Raw genomic sequence first — 20525 nt, 5'->3', positions numbered from 1 at the left:
AAATCTTGCTATGGAGGTACAAACACTTTTTGATGAGAATTTTACATTTTTAAATATAACACTGATTATGTACAATTCAGCCTGATCTTACAAGGAAACGTAAGCATTTTACATTTTGTCAGTTTAGTGGCTAATTCGTACAAATTCGTACAAGTTCAGTCATATGAAAATGTACGATTTTAAAAAGGGGGCGTGGCACCCAACCCCACCCCTAACCCGTCATTGGGTGATTAGCAAATCATACTAAATTGTATGAATTAGATTGTACGAATTCATACGAATTAGTCACTAAATCAAAAAGTTACGAATTGCCGTGAGATTGCGTTGGAACGGTTACATTCTTTTAAACAACCACAGCTTGTGTACTTGCTTATTTTAACTTGTGAAATTAACACATTTGTGAAAGTGACAACAATTATAGCACTATTAGAATTTATTGCCACTTAAACTACTAACAATCATACATGTTAACAAATATCGGTAAATTAACAGTTATGAAAAACAATCTGAGCAAGCAATTTACTTAAATGAGTGAAGCCTGCAGCCACGGGCCACGGCTCTTTTGAGTCACTTTTTAAATTTTGCTAAAAGTAGCCAAATGAATGTTAAAAATTGCTAAATTTGTTTCTAGATGCTGTTTGAAAAAAAAGCTGCTATGGTAGTATGAAAAGTTGCTAAATCTAGCAACAAAATTGCTAAGTTGGCAACAATACTGTAGATGTGAAGCCCTGCTAATAATCACAAATCCACTGACTGCACTAAGACTCTTCTTCCGAACCGGGAGAGGGCGCGTTAGCGTTTAATGTCCATAGCCGCAAACCACAGCGCAAGAGGAAGAGCCATCTGCTATAAACAGTGATGGAGAAAGGCTTGTTTTCATATCAAAAGGTGAGCTGTTTTACACATTACAGTGTCGTTGCTTAAAAAAACTAAGCAGTTATAATACGCATACTGTCCCTGCGAGTTTACGTTACATAGCTTTTTTCTCCTTGTAAAGCAGGCTACTCTCTGCTGTCAGGATGTTTAGTGCACAATAATATTCAAGAGAGTTTCTGTCGGCAATATTTTCTGGCCAAGCCTAATCTCTTAAACTAGTTATTGTTTAATTATTCACACAATGTAAGGATTATCCTGTCCAACTACTGGTTATTTTCCCAACATTATCTTTAAAATATATGGCCAGTGTTATTACTTGTTATAAATATAGAGGTGATATGTGTAACTTACATGCATTCTACCAGTCAGATGTTTGACATATTATTATATTAAACATGTTTTCTGTTTGAATATGTTTTAAAGTGTAATTTATTCCAGTAAAGTCAAAGCTACATTTTCTGTTTGGGGTAAAATTGGTTTTATAAGCGCACATTTGGACTTTCTCATTAATAATATCATTTCAGAAAGGTATTCTTTGCAAATTATTAGGGAAATCATATAAGCAGACAATAACTATCAAAGTACAACCTTGTTCACAGCCAGATAACTAGTTTTAATGTTGTTTTAAAGTCATATTTACATGCGATTTAAGACCCAATATTTAAAGTAGCGTGATGGAGAATTCATTAAGGTAAAGTTTGTTTATTCACACATTCACACTTTCTTCTTCTACTTTTTTCCAGAAAAGTATTATTTGCAAATTCTAAATAGGGAAATCATATTAGCAGCTGATGACTATTAAAGTACAACATTGTTCAGAGTGAATTAAATAATGCTAATGTTGTTTTTATTATCAGACAATAAAATATACATAATATTGGTACATATAGATATACGCACTGATACAATTCACCAAACAAGAAATTATCAGGAAAACATAATTATACATTAAATAAGTGTATAAATGAAAGATAAAATACCACATATATACATAAAGATGTACAACCATTCTAACAAAAATAAGAATAATAAAAAATAAACAAAAAAGTAAATAAATAAATAATACAAAGAAAAGAAAGAAAATAATGCAATTAAGATATAGGTGTCTTAATTTTTTTAGAAAAGGGCTTAAGACTTTCTGGAACTGTTCTGGCATTTGTTTTATTGTGAACCGAATCTTTTCCATTTGAAGACCCTGTAAGACAGGGGTGTCCAAACTTTTTGGGCAGAGGGCCAGATGCAAAAAAACAAACGTTGTTGCGGGCCAAATTTTACATACATCACACAGACACGCATATATATATATATATATATATATATATATATATATATATATATATATATATATATATATATATATATATATATATATATACATACATATATACAATTGAAGTCAGAATTGTTAGCCCCCCTAAATTATTAGCCCCCATTTATTTTGTCCCCAATTTCTGTTTAACGGAGAGAAGATTTTTTCCACACATTTCTAAACATATTAGTTTTAGTAACTCATTTCTAATAACTGATTTATTTTATCTTTGCCATGATGACAGTAAATAATATTTGACTAGATATTTTTAAGACACTTTTAAACAGCTTAAAGTGACATTTAAAGGCTTAACTAGGTTAATTAAGTTAACTAGTCAAGTTAAGGTAATTAGGCGAGTTATTTTATAACAATGGTTTGTTCTGAAGACTTAAGGGGCTAATAATTTTGACCTTAAAATGGTTCATAAAAAAATTTAAACCGCTTTTTATTCTAGCCAAAATAAAACATAAGTCTTTCTCCAAAAGAAAAAATATTATCAGACATACTGTAAAAATGTCCTTGCTCTGTTAAACATCATTTGGGAAATATTTAAAAAAGAAGAAACAAATCAAAGAGGGGCTAATAATTCAGACTTCAACTGTGTGTAGACAGACAGACAGACCGACAGACAGACAGACAGATAGATAGATAGATAGATAGATAGATAGATAGATAGATAGATAGATAGATAGATAGATAGATAGATCGATAGATCGATAGATAGATAGATAGATAGATAGATAGATAGATAGATAGATAGATAGATAGATAGATAGATAGATAGATAGATAGATAGATAATAACAAGAACTACTGCTTAATTGAATGCATGTAATAGCGACACCCGGTGGTTATTTATTGAATTACGTTCATTTTTGTATAGCGGGCCAGATTCTATTATTATTTATAAAAAGCCTCGCGGGCCACCACAAAACTGATTGCGGGCCGCAGATGGCCCGCGGGCCGTAGTTTGGACACGCCTGCTGTAAGAGATCAAAAACCCTTTGCTGATAAGAAGAGGGAGCTGCTGACTTCCAATTCATAAGAATAAGTCCTTTAGCCAGTAAGGCTGCAAAGGCTACACTTTTGGCCTGTAATGAATTTAATTCAACATATTCTGGCAGGATTCCAAACAGTGCTGTTAAGAGGTTTTGGTCTATTGACAATTTAAAAAAGGCGAGAATAACACCTAAACCCCCCCCCCCTCCCCCTCCAAAAAGCAGACATTAAATGCAATTTCTAACTGAATATTCAAATTAGCTTAGTAAACTATATAGGGGCTGTTAAAATGAACTAATGTGTATATATAAAGTCAACTTTACCTCAATAGAAAATGAACATGGTTTTTTTGTTATTTAAGGAGGCCTCAGTGCAAAATATAAACAAGAAAAAGGAGAACGTGCATAATGTAGCAGGGAAAAGTAATGGGCAGCCGAGGAAAGCGAACATGAATTCAGACGTGAGGAGAGCGGGTGAGTACATTTTAAACACTTGATTTATAGACTTGATACATATAAAATATGTGGTCGGATTGTATGTTAAGATCCTAAAAGGGGACCTATTATGCAATAATCATTTTTATAAGGGGTTTAAACACAGCTGTGTGGCACCAGTCTGTGAATTTAACCAGCTTCTTATGGTAAAAATGAATTTTTATATATATATATTTTTTAAAATCACTCTTGATAAAAGCAGTCTGCAGATGCAGTTTGATTGGCATTCTCTCTTTGTACAAGTCATTAGAGAAGCAAAGCCCCACCCTTTAGTGATGATCTCTACCTCACTTTAATAGAACGTTAGTCTTGTTTTCGAATCTGCCACTATGCTGACTCATAGGTATTTGTAGCTCCACCCTTTTTTGAAAAGAGCATTTAAAGCGATAGTCACCAAGATTACACAATTATGGCCCGTTTCCACTAAGTGGTACAGTATGGTACGTTTCGGTTCAGTACGCTTTTATGGCTGTTTACACTGTCAAAAGGTATACCGATCCGAACCGCAACGTACCACTTTTTTAGCACCCTTTCAAAAGGGTACCAAACTCAAGAAAGGGTACCAAAAGGCAGAGCTAGACGCGCAGCTGAACGCTATACATATAATAACGAGTCATGGTCGAACCGGGCTCAAACAAACCTTGTCGCCGTCTTGATGAACAGCCACAAAGCTTAAAAGAAAAGCAGATTTACCCTGTGCCCCTTAGTTTTTTACGAGCCAGTCTGAAGCGTGAGCAGTTTCGCTTTCTTGCTGGCACCAAAAGGGTACCCTTGGTAGTAGAAACGCAAGCCTGATAAAGGCCACCCGTACCGACCTGAACCGTACCGTAATGTACCACTCAGTGGAAACGCCATTAGCATCAAAGCCTAAAGGCGCCAGTTTTAGAGTATTATTTGTAGAGTATTTTAAACTGAAACTTCACATACACAGTCTAGGGACATCAGATATTTTACAGCTTGTAAAAAAGGCATAATAGGTTCCATTTAATAAACAAATTGTTTGTTCCTTCTCATGCACTAAATAAATCCAAAGGTACCACTGGACAAATTCCTCATTCCTCAGTCCCAGAACAAGCAGAGCCACCTTTGAAAAAGCACAGAGGTCAGAGGTAATACACATTTTTCTGTTTTGGTTGAAAGTGAGTGTTTTTTTTATCTTGTTGTTATCTGGGTTCATACAGTCATGGAAAACCTGGAAAATTCAAGGAATTTTGACATGGCATTTTCCAGGCCTGAAAACGTTTTGAATAAACAGAAAAACCCACAAAGTTTTAGAAAAATCATGGTAATTAGTTAAACAAATATCTGTATAGAGGAGTGAATCTCAAATAATATATAACAAATAAATTACAAGCATAGATAAATACAATATAGTAAAGTTAAAAGTGAATTTTAGTTTTGAGGTATTCATTATTCAGGTACAGATATTGAATAATCAACACTGCATATCCTTCATTGTATATTATTTAATCTTTATTAAAGTTACAAAAAAATTTTTGTGGCCGGATGTTTTAAATTTTTAAATATTGAAATGTTCACACAGTCACAGGCCTTAAAGAAACAGTTTACTCAAAGATTAAAATGTACTCACTATTTACTCACACTTCACTTGTTTTATTACTATAGGAGTTATTAGGTTATATTATTTTTGTGTTCATAAAAAAAAAAAAGAAAAGAAAGAAAACTCATAAATGTTTGAAACAAGTGAACGGTGTAATGAAAATGGTAAGTCATTTTTGGGTGTACGATCTCTTTAAAAATGCTTGCAGATGACAAACTTTTACTCTATTATGATTAAACTCATATTAAACTATAATCCCAACATTGCATATACAGCGATATGACTATTGGGGATGCACACATTGCAATATCAATGCTGAAATGATATATTGTGCAGTTCTAACACGAATACTTGAAATTTTCTGTCCTTGGCCAAAAACTTGCTCTCACATTGTTAGTGCTGTGTAAGCATTATCAAACTCAATTTTACATAGATATAAAAACAAATTTAAACTAATTAGATTTTTGCGTTTTCTATGATATGCTGTAATAAATTTGATCGCCATTGTTTTTCTTATTATTTACCATGTATATATAGACATTACATGAATCAATAGGTCATGTACATTTACTTGAAAGATCTGGAAAAGTCCTTTGGGAAAATTTTAGTAGTAAAAATGTGTATGAACCCTCTTTTATGTTTACTATGTTGTTTAGACAATTTAACTGTCAAGCATAATTTATTTGATTTCGCTGGCTTTAATTCTGAAACTTGTTTTGTTTGTTTCATTCTTTAAAAGCAATTTAAAAGCTATTTTTTTTGCAAAAATAAATTGTAAAAGTTTAATATGATTTATATCTGTAATATACTTTTTTATACGCTGTAAAAATATCGAAGCTGGCATGGTGTTAATCACAAACAAACAAACAAAGTGTGTTGTTTTGAACAGACTGAATGAACAAGACTATGAGTCTGCTAATGGAGACAAGACTCAGCATTCACCAAAAGAAAACTCTGCCAGCATTTCAGACCATAAAGGTATGTAGTGACTGTTCGCCGTTCTGTTTGTCTCCTCAGGCAAACTACAGACGCACAGAAAAAATGATGTTACTCTCTTTTTTAGCTTGTCTGTTATCAAGTATGGTCAACGTTAATCATACTTTTTGTTTTCTCTATATGATGCAGAGGATAATAACGGGAATGCACAGCTTGAAGAAGACAGTGAAGATCAGAGCAGAGCAGCAGAGGTGAAAAATGCAGCTTTAGTAATGTATTTCAATCTTTATCATCCTCAATAACATCAGTGCATCTTAATGAATGAAAAAAAAAAAAGTAAATAGATGGCAGTGCAATGCGTTGCCGGTGATCTACTGATAGAGTGAGAATTAACCCTTGTGAACTGTGCAAATTGACCACCCTTTTGTTATGTTCTTGACTGTTTTTGGCCCATTGACTTCCCTTATAAGGACATTTTTTGATTGCAAAGCCATGACACCAAATAATTACGCATTTGGATTGTTGGTGTGATTTCCTGTTGGTAAGAGGTAAAACCTTTCATTTTTACTGACGATCATTAGTTGGCACCATTAACCCTTTAGATAGGCCTGTGCAAAAAAAGTTTCTAACTTTCATATGAAGTTCCATGGAGTAAAACAATTTATATTGTGTGCATACATACACTTACTATGTTTGCTATGTTCTGAGAGCTGAGCTTCTCAAACATATCAGTGCACAAAGGTGGTATAGTCCATGTAACTAATTAATTTTAAGCCAGAAAGCTTTTTTTTTTAACTGGTGATAAAAATAACAAATGTTAAGACTTTCCCAACAGAAAAAACAGCAACAATTAAGAATGCAGGATTATATGGTGTCTTTGCAATAAAAAATGTCATTATATTGGAAGTTATAATGCTACATAAGGGTTAAAGAGCTTTGTGTCTTTCAGGTGCAGGGTGTTGGGACGTCCCTGAAGGTGACCATCCAGCGCAGCAGTGAGAGTCGAGCCTTCAGCACTTCACCTGAGGAGATGGCAGCCGGTGCGGGCCATGATGGAGAGAAAGACAGAAGCAAACACACTGTCAAATTCACCTGCCACATTTGCAAGCTCAGCTGTCCTGACATGCAAGTAAGACTTAACTATGTTAATGAGGAGAGGATTCAGTTGATTTTGGCGCTTAGTGAAGTGTTTAACTTTGTTGCACATCTTTGGATTGGCTATTCAATGTTTTGGGTCTCAGCAGTGACATTTACTTTACACTGAACTGAACTTCATCTGTGAAAACTGGACTGAAACTGTTTTAATTTACTAGAACATTTACTAGAACTTCATCTAAGTTAAGCTGTTTTGACACAATATATTTTGTAAAAGCACTGTAGAAATAAAGACGAATTGAATTGAATTCTGCAGGACTTCCAGACTCACATGATCAGTTCTGATCATCAAAAGCGTATGATGGAAATCCAGCATGTGAGTAACATCCGTCTGGCCACACCGGTACCTCAGACCCAGCAGTCCTTGCAGGGCACACACAGGTAAACAATGCTCTAATCTACACACTTTAAAAATGTGCTGTAAACAAAGCGTGATACTGTCAGAAATGCTGACAATTAATTGCAGGAATCAATGTGAGATAGCCAGTATATAAAAAGAAAACTTTAAAATAGCTTGTTAAACAATTCTTAGGTTACATAGAGTTGTAGTCTTTGTGCTCATATAAAAATAAACATTTAGCATTCCTTTTAACATTATTATATTTACGCAGCTTAAAAAAAATCAAGTAAGGGATACTTATTGGTATTTGTAAAATAAACTGTGAGCATAACACTGTATTTTAGACACAATTGTTTGTTTGTTGTGTACTAGAGAAAGGAGGACGGGTAATCAGCGCTGGTGTCCAACCTGCCAGTGTCATTTTACTGGTGACCTCATTGAGCACAGACGGACAAAGAAACACAAGGTGACCATAACAAAACAGAAAAACGTCAGATCCAGAAATACTTGACGAGTAGAGTTTAAGTGTGTGTATATCATTGCGGTGAAGTTAAGTGAAACAAAAGTGAAGTTAAACAAGAGTGAAGTGAAATGCATGCCGTGAAGTGGAAGTTAAAGAAAAGTGAAGTGAATGGAAAGAAAGTAAAGTAAAAAGAAAAGTGAAGTGCTGCAGTGAGGTGAATCTGAAGTGTGTGCAGTGAAGTAAAGTGAAATGAAAGTGAAGTCAACTGAAGTCAAGTCTTTTTAACAAAAGTAAAGTGAAGTGTAAAAAGTAAAGTGAAGTAAAGTGCATGCAGTGAAGTGAAATGAAATGAAAGTGAAGTTAACTGAAGTGAAGTGCGTGCAGTGAAGTGAAACTGAATAGCATGCAGTTAAGTGAAGCGAAATCAAAGTGAAATCCACTGAAGTGAAGTGCGTGGCGTAAAGTGAAGTTAAACAAAAGTGAAGAGAAGTGAAATGAAACGAAAGTTCACTGAAGTGAAGTGAGCGGAGTGAAGTGAAGTGAAAGAAAAGCAAAGTGAAATGCATGCAGTAAAGTGAAGTTAAACAAAAGTGAAGTGAATGGAAAGATAGTGAAGTTAAAGAAAAGTGAATTGAAGTGCATGCAGTGAAGTGAAACTGAAGTGCGTGGAGTGAAGTGAAATTAAAGTGAAGTCAATTGAAGTGAAGCGCGTGCAGTGAAGTGAAGTTAAACAAAAATGAATCGTGTGCAGTGAAGTGAAGTAAAACAAAAGTGAAGTAAAGTGCATGCAGTGAAGTGAAATGCAAAGATTTTGAGGTGAAGTGCGTGCATTGAAGTTAAACTGAAGAAGTGCGTGCAGTGAAGTGAAACAAAAAAGAAGCGGAGTCAAACAAAAGTGAAGTAAAAGTGAAGTGAAGTTAAACAAAAGTGAAGTGCGTGAAGTGAAGCGTTAAACAAAATTTAAGTGAAGTGAAGTGAAATGAAAGTGAAGTGCGTGCAGTGAAGTGAAACGAAAGTGAAGTGAAGTGAGTGAGTGATGTGCGTGCATGAGTGAGGTGAGTGTGGGCATGAGTGAATGTTTACGCATACTTGAAATTGGTCTTCTGCTTTTAACTCATCCAGGTGCACACACACATTTTGAGTTAGGAGTGAGAGCACACACACACAAACACATTGTCAGCATACACCTGAGCAGTGGGCAGCTGTAGGGGTTAAGCTTTTGGGGTTAGAATCTCTTACCAAATATTAAAAAAATTGTTTCTTGTCTCCACATTAGATGGCAAAAGTGTCCTCAAGACCTTTCTGTACCCTGTGTGAGCGCCACTTTAGGACTCCTCGCAAGTTTGTGGAGCATATGAAGTCTTCCGAGCACAAACGGAGGGTTGAAGAGGTTTGTATGTCTGTTTTTTTTAGATATTTTAAAAGGATAGTTCATCCAACAATGACAGTTCTGACATTGTTTACTCACTCTTGACCTATTCCAAAACAGTTTGAACACAAAAAAGGAATATGCGCGTCATCGTGCCAACTGGGGGTTACCAAAAAAGGGCAAAGAGGAGCTACTCTTGACTGCTAACATTTTGCTTAAACGGGCATTTCTTTGGGAGAAATGCTTATAGGGCACCTATGGTGAAAAATCTACTTTTAAAGCTGTTTGGACAGACCTGTGTGTAAGTATAGTGTATAAACCGTCGTATTGGGGTGATATAAACACACCCAGTCCTTTTTTTTTCAACTTAACAACATAAAAACGGTGGAACAAATTTGAGCGGTTTTTAGATCGACCGCAACTTGACATAGGAGTGCGGTCCCCCCGCCCACCAATATTGATTGACAGGCATGCGTCACCATATCCTCAGTTTGTTATTTCATGTCCGCCATTTTCAGCATGTGAGTTAAAGTGATGTCACTAAAGGAACACCCTTGCTCTATTTTTAGATGTAATGCTCATTGGGCTCAACACAAGATCAACATTCACCACATGATCGCTCTAATCTGAATTATTGTTTGTAACTTTAGGTAGGTTTGCAAACATGAGTACTTTTCATTGCGTCTACCTGAAACTTTAGCCGTTTGCATTTCTCGCGGTCACAGAAGCTCCCTGTGATCTTAACTAGGTGCAGCTGGAAAGTGCGAGCACATTGCCTTAAGTGCATGTCGCTCGATTGGAAATAAAATAACGAACTTGCCTGCAGGTCGCACACTAGAAGCCCTAATCGGATGCATGGGACGCCATGCATTTTAGAATTCTTAACATAGGTTTCTATCAGGGTACACAAAACAAAGTTGTCGGCTGTCCGCGGCACCCAGCTACGATTTGGGACACTTCATACATTCATAAAGTAATTTTCATGTGAAGCAACACACCCCTAAAACACATGTGCTTGATTGTTCACTATATCACTAAAGTGTTTAGTCTTTTACAAACAATGTTGTAACAAATCGAGCCACTAAACATTGTTCTTATGACGTTTTCTACAGGAGGAAAGCGTTGTTTTACTTCCAAATACTTCAAATATATTTCTGTGTTAGTAAATGCAAGGCTATTGATGAAGTCCAGGCAAAACACTGTAGCACAACGTTTCAGATGACTGTTCTAGAGCCTACAGATTCTGGAGTGCATTACAGCTCTAAAGAAAATTATAAATGATCAATTATTTTAAATAAAACAAATACATTTATAGATATGGTATATAAGTATAGATTTCACTGGCCTGAGAAATGGAGGCCATATGAATGGTTTGTGAGCACAATTAAGTGCACGCAGCATGCCATATTATCTAATAATTGTGAGAAATCATTCCAAAAGGAAACTGATGTGTAAAACAAAACAGAAATATGATGTATTTGCCGAGTTCAGCGGCTAATCAGCCGGAATCAGCTGGAATCAGCTGAGGTGAAGTGACAGCAACCAGCAAGACCTAGCTATCACTCAAGTGGCAATGCCCCTAATTATGCAGACTTAATATAACTTAATATAAACAAAACAGATTAGTTATAAACAATTCACCCCCCTCACAGTTGTCATGAAGGGTAATATTAGCTATATACACCAAAATTGTTTTCGTACCAGGCTGTAAACACCTTTTTTTTCTGCTGTAAAGTTGGCCATTTTAACCTTGGGGTGATTGGAAATGTGCTCTATTATGGAGCCAGGACTAGCAGAATTTTGATGAATTGCAGTTTCAGTAACTTCTGTATTGGCTTCACGAGGTTGCCGCTTGCTTCAGCCACAACATTCTCAACCACGCCCCTCCTACTGTTAATTTGCTTGGGGATTGATGTGCAGAAAGAAAGCCCCACCCCCCACTCAAAATTCCGTGTTACTTGAAAGCACATCAACATGCTCAAAAAAAAGTCTCAGCAACTAACTTTATTGGAATCTGTATAACTTCTACTTCAACATTTGTTGCAGTTAAGACACGAGGGTGACCCAGAGGTTATGGAGGAACTCATAACAGTGGATGCTGTTGGCTGCTTTGAGGGGGAAGACGATTACGAGGAGGATGGAAATGAAGAAGAGTTTGCGGTGTTTGAGAAGGTTAGTTTCATGACTTACCAGTATATGATCTCTTCTGATACTCTTAAGGTTTGACTTGAATTTTGTGGATAGCATCCTGCTCACAGAGAGATGGCTCCGGAAGAGACGGCTGCTTATGAGGCTTATGATCCAGACACGCAATATGGTGAGTGCGAGGCTTCAACCACCACATCTGTAGCTTGTCAAAAAAACTGTTTTAGAATGAGGCATTGTTTATGTCTGGTTATAAGATGCAGTTTTGACTATCTGATCACAAGTGGGCGAAGTTAAATGCAAGTGTAAAGGGGTGTAAAATTAGGAGAGGGAGCCTAAATGCATCATGAAAAAGGTGTAAGTTAACCGATGTACTTTCTGACCCTCAGGCACTAGTTTTGTGGTCCCTGTCGCTGGTTTTCTCTGCAAGCTGTGTCATAAATTCTACCACTTCGAGTCTTCTGCACGGGAAACTCACTGCAGGTCTCTTGTGCACTTCCAGAACCTACAGGTGAGGAAAAGCATGCAGTTAGTCTTAGGGTGCTGTCACACCTGTGAATCAATTCAGTTGTTCCGAAACAGAGATTACAATTGTTACATTGTTGCTCTTTGCTCTTGGAGCGGTTCGCTTTCACACTGCAAAGTTTCTAAGGCCCCGTTTACACCAGTGCGTTTTAGTTTGAAAACGGCGTTTTAGAGTGAAAACGATCCGCGTCCACACGTGCATTTTACCCAGCGTTTCTGAACAGCTCTCCGTCCACACCAAAACGCTGAAAACACACATCATGTGACCACACATATACACTCTCAGGGAAGTGCTGCAGCCCATCTACCCAGATGAGAGCTGTGCTAGTCGGACTTCTCATCAAGCATCTCCCGGTGGATCTAATCTCACTATATTTATTAAACGGGATATTTCATTCATCTTGTTGTCTTTATCTAACGGCATATTCCCTGACTTTGGTCATTGGAGTCTATTACTTGTTCTCAGGTGTTTTGTCTGAGCGCAAAGAAGTTAATGATTAATGTAAGCACGTAGCCTACATTCTGTATATTGACTAATCACTTGCCTTTATTTCCTATAATGTATACACTTATTGTATGTTATACTTTTATAATGGCCATTATCGATTATTAAAACTGATATTCAGCAAAAGAGAGGCTGTGTTTCGTATTTTCACTGTAATTGAAAGGAGGCAGTTGTTATAGGCTCCGTTTTGTTATAAATATCCACACAGTGAAGATGATGCTCATATATGCATCACGACGCCTCAACATTTCTGCTGTCTGTTAAGTTGCTAATATTAAAATGAAAATAGGCAGTTCCTTAAATCATGTTTACATTTTATTGTTGAGAAAGTGAAACAACGTAGCCAGGGTGATGTGAATGAAGTTATAAAGTACACTGTTCCCTTTGAAGATTCACCCGTGTCCAGTCTGTTTTCCATATCAAACTGAGAAGAAGAGACTGCAGCCTTGATCAAACTTGAGAAGTCTGAACTTACAAGGAGAGGATGCAGGACTTAACTGCATGTGTTAGGCTACTTAATATTGAGGAAAAGCCCCAATCAGAGAGGCGAATGTCTACAGTCCCGCCTCCGTTTTCAGATGTCTCCGTTTTCCATCATCCACACTGAGACGGAGCAGCAGCGTTTTAGAATGAAAACGGCCTCTCCATCGTTTTCGAAACGCTCCGTTTTCGGCGCTCGAGAACTCCGGCGTAGTGTGGACGGTTGGCGTAACCGTTGCAAAACTTATGCGTTTTAAAACTAAAGGCCTAAAGACCAAAAGAGCTAAAACAAGTCACGTGCGAGTAAACTCTCCTCACATTGGTCAGTGTCAGGGTTTATTTTGCAGCGTCCCGCTAAGCTGTCAGGAGAGGTGGTGGTTTGGTGGTGATTGACAGGGTGCGCGCACGCGATGTGTCTGAGGAGAGATGCGGTGGGGAGGGGTGAGAAGGGTGCCTATTTGAGGACCAGGAGGGAGACGCGAGATTACCAGGAGATCATCACTCCTTTGCGGGCATCCGGAGACTCGCAAAACCTCCCGCCATACTCATAATTCTCTCTTTATATAGCCGTAAGCCTATTACATAATCATATAACACTGTGATATAACCGCGCTTGGATCGGATTGCTTTTTCACTGCAATCGAACCGCCCCAGGGTTCGTTTCAGTCGAGCCGAGACCACCTCATTCAATCGATCTCGGAGCGATTACTTTGGCGCGGAACAGAGCGCGATTGCCCTGTTCACATATGCCAAACGAACCGCGCTAACTGGGCAAACGAGAAGCGTTTCAAAACAAAAGTGTAGGTGTGAAAGCACCCTTAAAGGTGCTGTATGTACGTTTTTGACTTTTCTAAAGCAGTGGTTCTCAAACGGGGGGCTGCAAAATGGCGCCAGCAGGGCTGCAAAGAAATTCTAGATTAGGGGTAACCAATGCGCCCACCTGGATTAATTTTGTATCTCACGTCATTCTGAAGGTTAATGTATTTCTTTTTTTTAAAAACCCGAAAAGCAGTTAGTATTTATCCTCTGATTATATGCTTTGAGGTTATTTTTACCAAAGCAGGCTACTATTAACATTCATACCAGCAAAGCTTATTATTTATTTATATGGTCACTGTCATGTCTGCTGTAGTGCCATCTTGTGGTTTTCTGGACACTAGTTATGTTTTGGTTTGTTCCTGCTTTGTAGTTCACGTGATCACTAATTGTTTCCAGCTGTCTGTCATTGTCTACATTGTCTTCCTTGTCCGAGTATCCATTAAGTCTTGTATTCATAGTTCGTTGTTCCTGATCGTGTTTTTGTAATTTTGCCTAAGTCTAGTGTTATTGTTTCTGAGCCTTGTCTCTGTTTTAGTTTCTGGCGCGTGGTATGTATGAGAATGTAGTTTTTCCTGGGACGCTGTAGCGCCCACAAAGTCCTAGTGCACTACAGCGCCCTCAGGTGGTCACAGGCGGATGTGACAGTCACACTTTACAATAAGGTTCATTAGTTAATGTTAATTATTGCATTTACTAACATGAACAAACAGTGAACAATACATTTACTATAGTATTTGTTCATGTTAGTAAACGTTAGTTAATGAAAATACAGTAGTTCATTGTGAGTTCATGTTAACTCATGGTGCATTAACTAATGTTAACAAGCATGGACTTGGATGTTAATAATGCATTAGTAAATGTTCAATTATGATTAATAAATGCTCTACATGTGTTGTTCATGATTAGTTCATGTTAGCAAATGCATTAACTAATGAACCTTATTGTAAAGTGTTACCATTTATATCAGCTATCAGGGGGCGAAGCAGTGGCGCAGTAGGTAGTGCTGTCGCCTCACAGCAAGAAGGTCGCTGGTCGCCTCGGCTCAGTTGGCATTTCTGTGTGGAGTTTGCATGCTCTTCCTGCATTTGCGTGGTCTGGTTTCCCTCACAGTCCAAAGACATGCGGTAAAGGTGAATTGGGTAGGCTAAATTGTCCATAGTGTATGAGTGTTTGTGTAAATGTGTGTGTGTGTGTGTGTGTGGATGTTTCCCAGAGATGGGTTGCGGCTGGAAGGGCATCCGCTGTTTAAAAACTTGCTGGATAAGTTGGCGGTTCATTCCGCTGTGGCGACCCCGGATTAATAAGGGAACTAAGCTGACAAGAAAATGAATGAATGAATGATCAGCTATCAGGTCTAAATATACACACAAGGTATTCTTCCACAGTTATGAATTTAAAAAAAACACCAAGCAAGTTTGAGTTTTAGTTTTTATTTTAAACCACTGCGTAAAACAGTGGAATAGATGTTCATTTTGCTGTGGTGACCTCTGATAAATCAGAGACTTAGCAGAAGGAAAATGAATGAATGAAATTGCCTACAACTAGAGGTGACTTCAAGGGATAGTTCACCCAAAAATGAACTACTTGCCTCAAGTGGTTACAAACCTTTATGAGTTTCATTCTTCTGTTGAGCACAAAAGAAGATGTTTTGAAGAATGCTAAAATCCTGTAACCTTTGACTTCTATAGTGTAAAAAACAAATACTATGAATGTCAGTGGTTGCAGGATTCTAGCTTTTTTTCAAAATATCTTTTGTGTTCAACATAAGGAACAGCGGTCACACTTTACAATAAGGTTCATTAGATAATGTTAAGTAATGCATTTACTAACATGAACAAACAATGAACAATACATTTACTACAGTATTTATTCATGTTAATAAACGTTAGTTAATGAAAATACAGTTGTTCATTGTTAGTTCATGTTAACTTATGGTGCATTAACTAATGTTAACAAGCATGGACTTGAACGTTTACAATGCATTAGCAAATGTTTAAATATGATTAATAAATGCTGTACATGTGTTGTTCATGATTAGTTCATGTTAGTAAATGCATTAACTAATGAACCTTATTGTAAAGTGTTACCGGAACAGCTTTGTGATATGCGAGCAAATGATGACAGAATTTGCTTTTGTTTTGTGCAAACTATTGCTTTCAAATGCATAACAATTACAGTGTTTAGCATAAATGAGTACACCCCAATTTTGAATATAGGTCATATATTTTGGTGCATTTGAAGAAAGCAGATTTATTAAACAGATATATTTATTAAAATATTATTTTAGTCACCAAACATTTTTAGAAATACACAGATAATACATTGAAATTCATGCGAAATATTGGAAAAGAATTACAAACTGCAAAATCTCAACAAAAAGAGTTTTGCTCTTTTTTTATATTTAATAATAATTTTAATAATATTTAATAATATATTTTTTAATTATTATTTGTATTTTAGTATTACTCTTAAATGTATTTCATTGTATTTTTAATACCAGTTTTTATGTTTTTATTTTTTTTTATTGTCTAGTTTATTTTATTGTAAAGCACTTTGGATCAACTACGGTTGTGTAAAATTGTGCTCTATAAATAAAGTTTGCCTTGCCTAATATTTTTTTATAACATATAAACTTAGATGCATTGATTTTGAACCATTATCATAATTTATTTTCTTAGATTAGCTCCAGATTTGGCTTCAGTGCTGACTAATCTAATGTATATACACAAACACAATATTGTAAAGCTTCATTTAAAATAATTCTATTCCAGATATCTATATCAGTACTAATATCTAGCTCTCTTATTTTTGATTTTCAGAAGCACAACGCTCTGAAGATGCAGAAGAAGACATCTCATAATGACTGTGAAAGCGATGTGTCATCTAACAGCCCGATGAGAGACCCTCCAGGCTCTTCCTGCACCAATGAGATGTCAGCGATTTCTGACAGCAGCCAATCAGATCTCAGCAGATCTCGTGTCAGTTCCTTTAGAGAGCACTTACACTCGAGGAAGCTCAAACCATCTAAAAAACCCCGCAAATCAAAATCTGCACGCTCAAAATGCTCTGTAGCTCCTCAGAAGTCTGCCGTGGTCATGAAACACTTCATTTGTGCTCCACACGGTGGCTCAAGGTCAAGTCTAGAGTCACACTGCCGAGAAAGCAATAAGCCTGACTCAAGTGTTCAAATGCAACACGTAGAATGTGAGTCTAGTGTAAAAGAAAAGATTTCCTGTGACCCGGTGGATTACTTAGAAGAGCGTGAAATTGTGAGCTCAACACCCACACACTGTTTGTGGCATGTGTCGGGGTTGGAACATGTTAAAAAATCAATTGAGGTTAAAGAGACAGTCAGCAGAATCCATGCAAAACATACAAGCCATGTTCATAAGAATTCAACAAGCATTTCTGCAAACGCTGTGAAGGACACCTGAGTGACAATAATAGTTTTACAATACAAATATTTCAAGTGAAAAATAATGTAGTTATTGTAAAATAAATGCTAATTTAAATTCTGAAATATTCTAAATCTTTGTCTATTTATTGTTTATTATTTCTTTTAACCCAAATTAGCTTTTTTATTCAGCTCAGTTTAAAAGGATAGTTCACCCCAAAATTTTATTTCGGTCACTATTTACTTCCCGCCAAGTGGTTCCAAACCTTTATGAGTTTTTTTCTTTTGTTGAACACAAAAAATATATTTTGTAGTATGCTGAAAACCTGTAACCATTGACTTCCATAATAAAAGAAATGTTTTAATGTAATGGTTGCAGGTTTTTAGCTTTAGCTTTCTCCGTTTAAAGGGATAGTTCATCCCAGAATGTTATTTCTGTCATCATTTACTCCCCATCAAGTGTTTTCTGACCTTGATGAGTTTCTTTCATCTTTTGAACACAACAGAAGATATTTTGAAGAATGCTAAAAACCTGTAACTATTGACTTCCATAGTAGAAAATAAAATAAATACTATGTATGTAAATGGTTGCAGGTTTCTAGCTTTATTGGTTTAAAGGGATAGTTCACCCAAAGATTTTATTTTCATCATCATTTACTTCCCATCATGTAGTTCCAAACCTTTATGAGTTTCATTCTTCTTTTAAACACAAAAGAAGATATTTTGAAGAATGAGGAAAACCTGTAACCATTGACTTCCATAGAAGAAAAAGAATACTATGTATGTATATGGTTGCAGGTTTATAGCTTTCTCTGTTTAAAGAGATAGTTCACCCAAAAATGTATTTTGGTCACTATCATATTTTAACCCAAGTTAACACTTTTCAGTCACCTCAGTTTAAAGAAATAGTTCACACAAAAATGTATTTTTTTTATTTCATTTACTTCCCATCAATTGGTTCCAAACCTTTATGGGTTTCTTTCTTCTGTTGAACACAAAAGAAGATATTTTGAAGAATGCTGAAAACCTGTAACCATTGACCTTTCATAGTAGAAAAAGAATACTATGTATGTAAATGTTTGCAGGTTTCTAATTTTTTCTGTTTAAAGAGATAGTTCACCCAAAAATTAATTTTGGTCATTATCAAATCTTAACCCAAGATAGCATTTTCATCACCTCGATTTAAAGGGATAGTTCACACAAAAATATTATTTCAGTCATCATTTACTTACCCTCAAGTGATTCCAAACCTTTTTGAGTTTCTTTTTTCTGTTGAACACAAAATAAGATATTTGAAGGATGCTGAAAAAACAAATACTATAGATATCAATGGTTGCAGGTTTCTAGCTTTCTCTGTTTAAAGGCATAGTTCACCCACAAATTTTATTTCAGTCATCATTTACTTCCTGTTAAGTGGTTCCAAACCTTCATGACTTTCTTTCTTCTGTTGAATACAAAATACAATACTTTAAAGTAAGCTGTAAACCTGTAACCATTAACTTCCATTGTAAAAAAAAAAAATACTATGGAAGTCGGGTGACATGGTGGCTCAGTGGTTTGCACTGTCGCCTCACAGAAAGAAGGTCGCAGGTTTGAGTCCCGGCTGGGTCAGTTGGCATTTCTGCACTGCAAATGTTTTTCTTACTTCGATTTTTTGTCTTGTTTCCAGTCCAAATATTTAAAAATTAATGAAGCATTTTCTAGGTAAGCGAAACATAATGTCTTGTTTTTGAGAAATAATATGCCAATATTAAGTGAGTTTTTCCTTAAATCAAGCTAAATAAGCAAACTTTTTCCTTTTGAAGTAAGATTATTTTGCTCACCCCATTGGCAGATTACTTTGCTTGTTTGAAGGAAAAACTCACTTCATTTTGGCATATTATTTCTTAAAACAAGACAATATGTTTTGCTTTTGTAGAAAAATCTTTTTTTTCGCAGTGTGTGTGGAGTTTGCATGTTCTCCCCAAGTTTCCTCCAGGTGCTCTAGTTTACCCTTTCAGTCCAAATAGCATTTTTAGTATTTAAAGCACTGAAGTTGTTTCAAGCTTTTAAGAGTTTCTTGTTTTCTTCTGTTCAACAGAAAAGGATATATTTGAAAAATGTTGGAAACTGGTAATCACTAATTTCCATAATAGAAAATAACTAATATTATGGAAGTCAGTGGCTTCTGGGTTTACAACATTTTTCAAAATGTCGTATTTTCTGTTTGACTTAAAAATAAAAAAAAACTCTAACTGGTTTGGAACAAGTGGAGGTTGAGTAAAAGATGACAGAACTTCCTTTTGGGAGAACTTTATTAAGTGCAGTGGGGGAAATAAGTATTCAACATGTCACCATTCTTCTCAGAAAGCATATTTTTGAAGGTGCTGTTGCATTGAAATACTCCCTAGATGTTAGCAACAACCAATAAAATCCACATATGCAAAAAAAGGAATATTATTAGTTTACAAACAAGTACTGAACATGTCACCATTTTTTAAAGCATTTATAAAGGTGCTGTTGACTTGACATTTTTACCGAATGTTGGTAACAACACAAGAAATCCATATATGGAAAGAAAACAAAACTAATTAGATTATGTGTAATAAAATGAAATGGTAGTGAAAAAATATTGAACGCATGAAGAAAGGAAGGTATAAAAAGGCAGTGAAAGCAGCTTAAATCTCTCAGAAGTTCTTCAGCAACCCTCTGCCCTTCATCATTGTACATTTAATATTTGCTGCTTCAGTCCAACATCTATGTTACAGGATGATTATAAAACCTGAGCGTTAGACATTTTATCTAGACAATGATCCAAAACACAGCCAAGCAAACTCTCAAATCCTTTCAGAGAAAGAAAATCAAGCTGTAGAATGGCCCAGCCAATCACCTAACTTGAATCCAATGGAAAGTAAAGATCAGATTTGATAGACGAGACCCAACAATCAAGATTTGCACACATGAGCAATGCATCTGACTTCTCCATCACCAAAAAGCGTTTTGTATAAAGTATTAACTACGTTTCAATATTTCAGTACATTATTCTTGTGTTATTACATTGCTGTTACACATAACTATTTTTCTCAGTTTTTTTTTTTTTTTTTGTTATATATTTTGTTTGTATTGTTCAGGTTTTTACCAAAATCTGGTTCACTTCCCATATCAACAGCTCCTTTA

At 36.0% G+C, this 20525-nt stretch overlaps 1 protein-coding gene across 2 annotated transcripts; it reads left to right on the top strand.

Annotated features, from left to right (window-relative positions):
• The first annotated feature begins 808 nt into the window (after positions 1-808).
• Positions 809-20245, top strand: ciz1b (cdkn1a interacting zinc finger protein 1b). Of its 2 annotated transcripts, none has more exons than XM_068221134.2 (13): positions 809-888; positions 3545-3656; positions 4711-4786; positions 6128-6216; positions 6364-6425; positions 7124-7303; positions 7586-7710; positions 8042-8135; positions 9409-9522; positions 11548-11673; positions 11746-11818; positions 12036-12157; positions 16795-20245. In XM_068221134.2, exons 1-13 carry the CDS (start codon positions 859-861, stop codon positions 17407-17409), a joined length of 1818 nt encoding a protein of 605 aa, XP_068077235.2. In that variant the 5' UTR covers positions 809-858; the 3' UTR covers positions 17410-20245.
• The last annotated feature ends 280 nt before the right edge of the window (positions 20246-20525 follow it).

This window comes from Danio rerio, chromosome 5 (genome assembly GCF_049306965.1).
Source record: "Danio rerio strain Tuebingen ecotype United States chromosome 5, GRCz12tu, whole genome shotgun sequence".
NCBI classification, from domain to species: domain Eukaryota; kingdom Metazoa; phylum Chordata; class Actinopteri; order Cypriniformes; family Danionidae; genus Danio; species Danio rerio.
This window is presented reverse-complemented; position numbering and strand designations above follow the sequence as displayed.

What these genes read in the sequence shown, in the direction of transcription:
- ciz1b (XM_068221134.2), top strand. Translation starts at nt 859, where the DNA reads ATGGAGAAAGGCTTGTTTTCATATCAAAAG. An exon ending in AAAAAGCACAGAGGTCAGAG is followed by an intron (nt 4,787 to 6,127) that starts GTAATACACATT and finishes TGTTTTGAACAG; the next exon opens with ACTGAATGAACAAGACTATG. An exon ending in AGTTTGCGGTGTTTGAGAAG is followed by an intron (nt 11,674 to 11,745) that starts GTTAGTTTCATG and finishes TTTTGTGGATAG; the next exon opens with CATCCTGCTCACAGAGAGAT.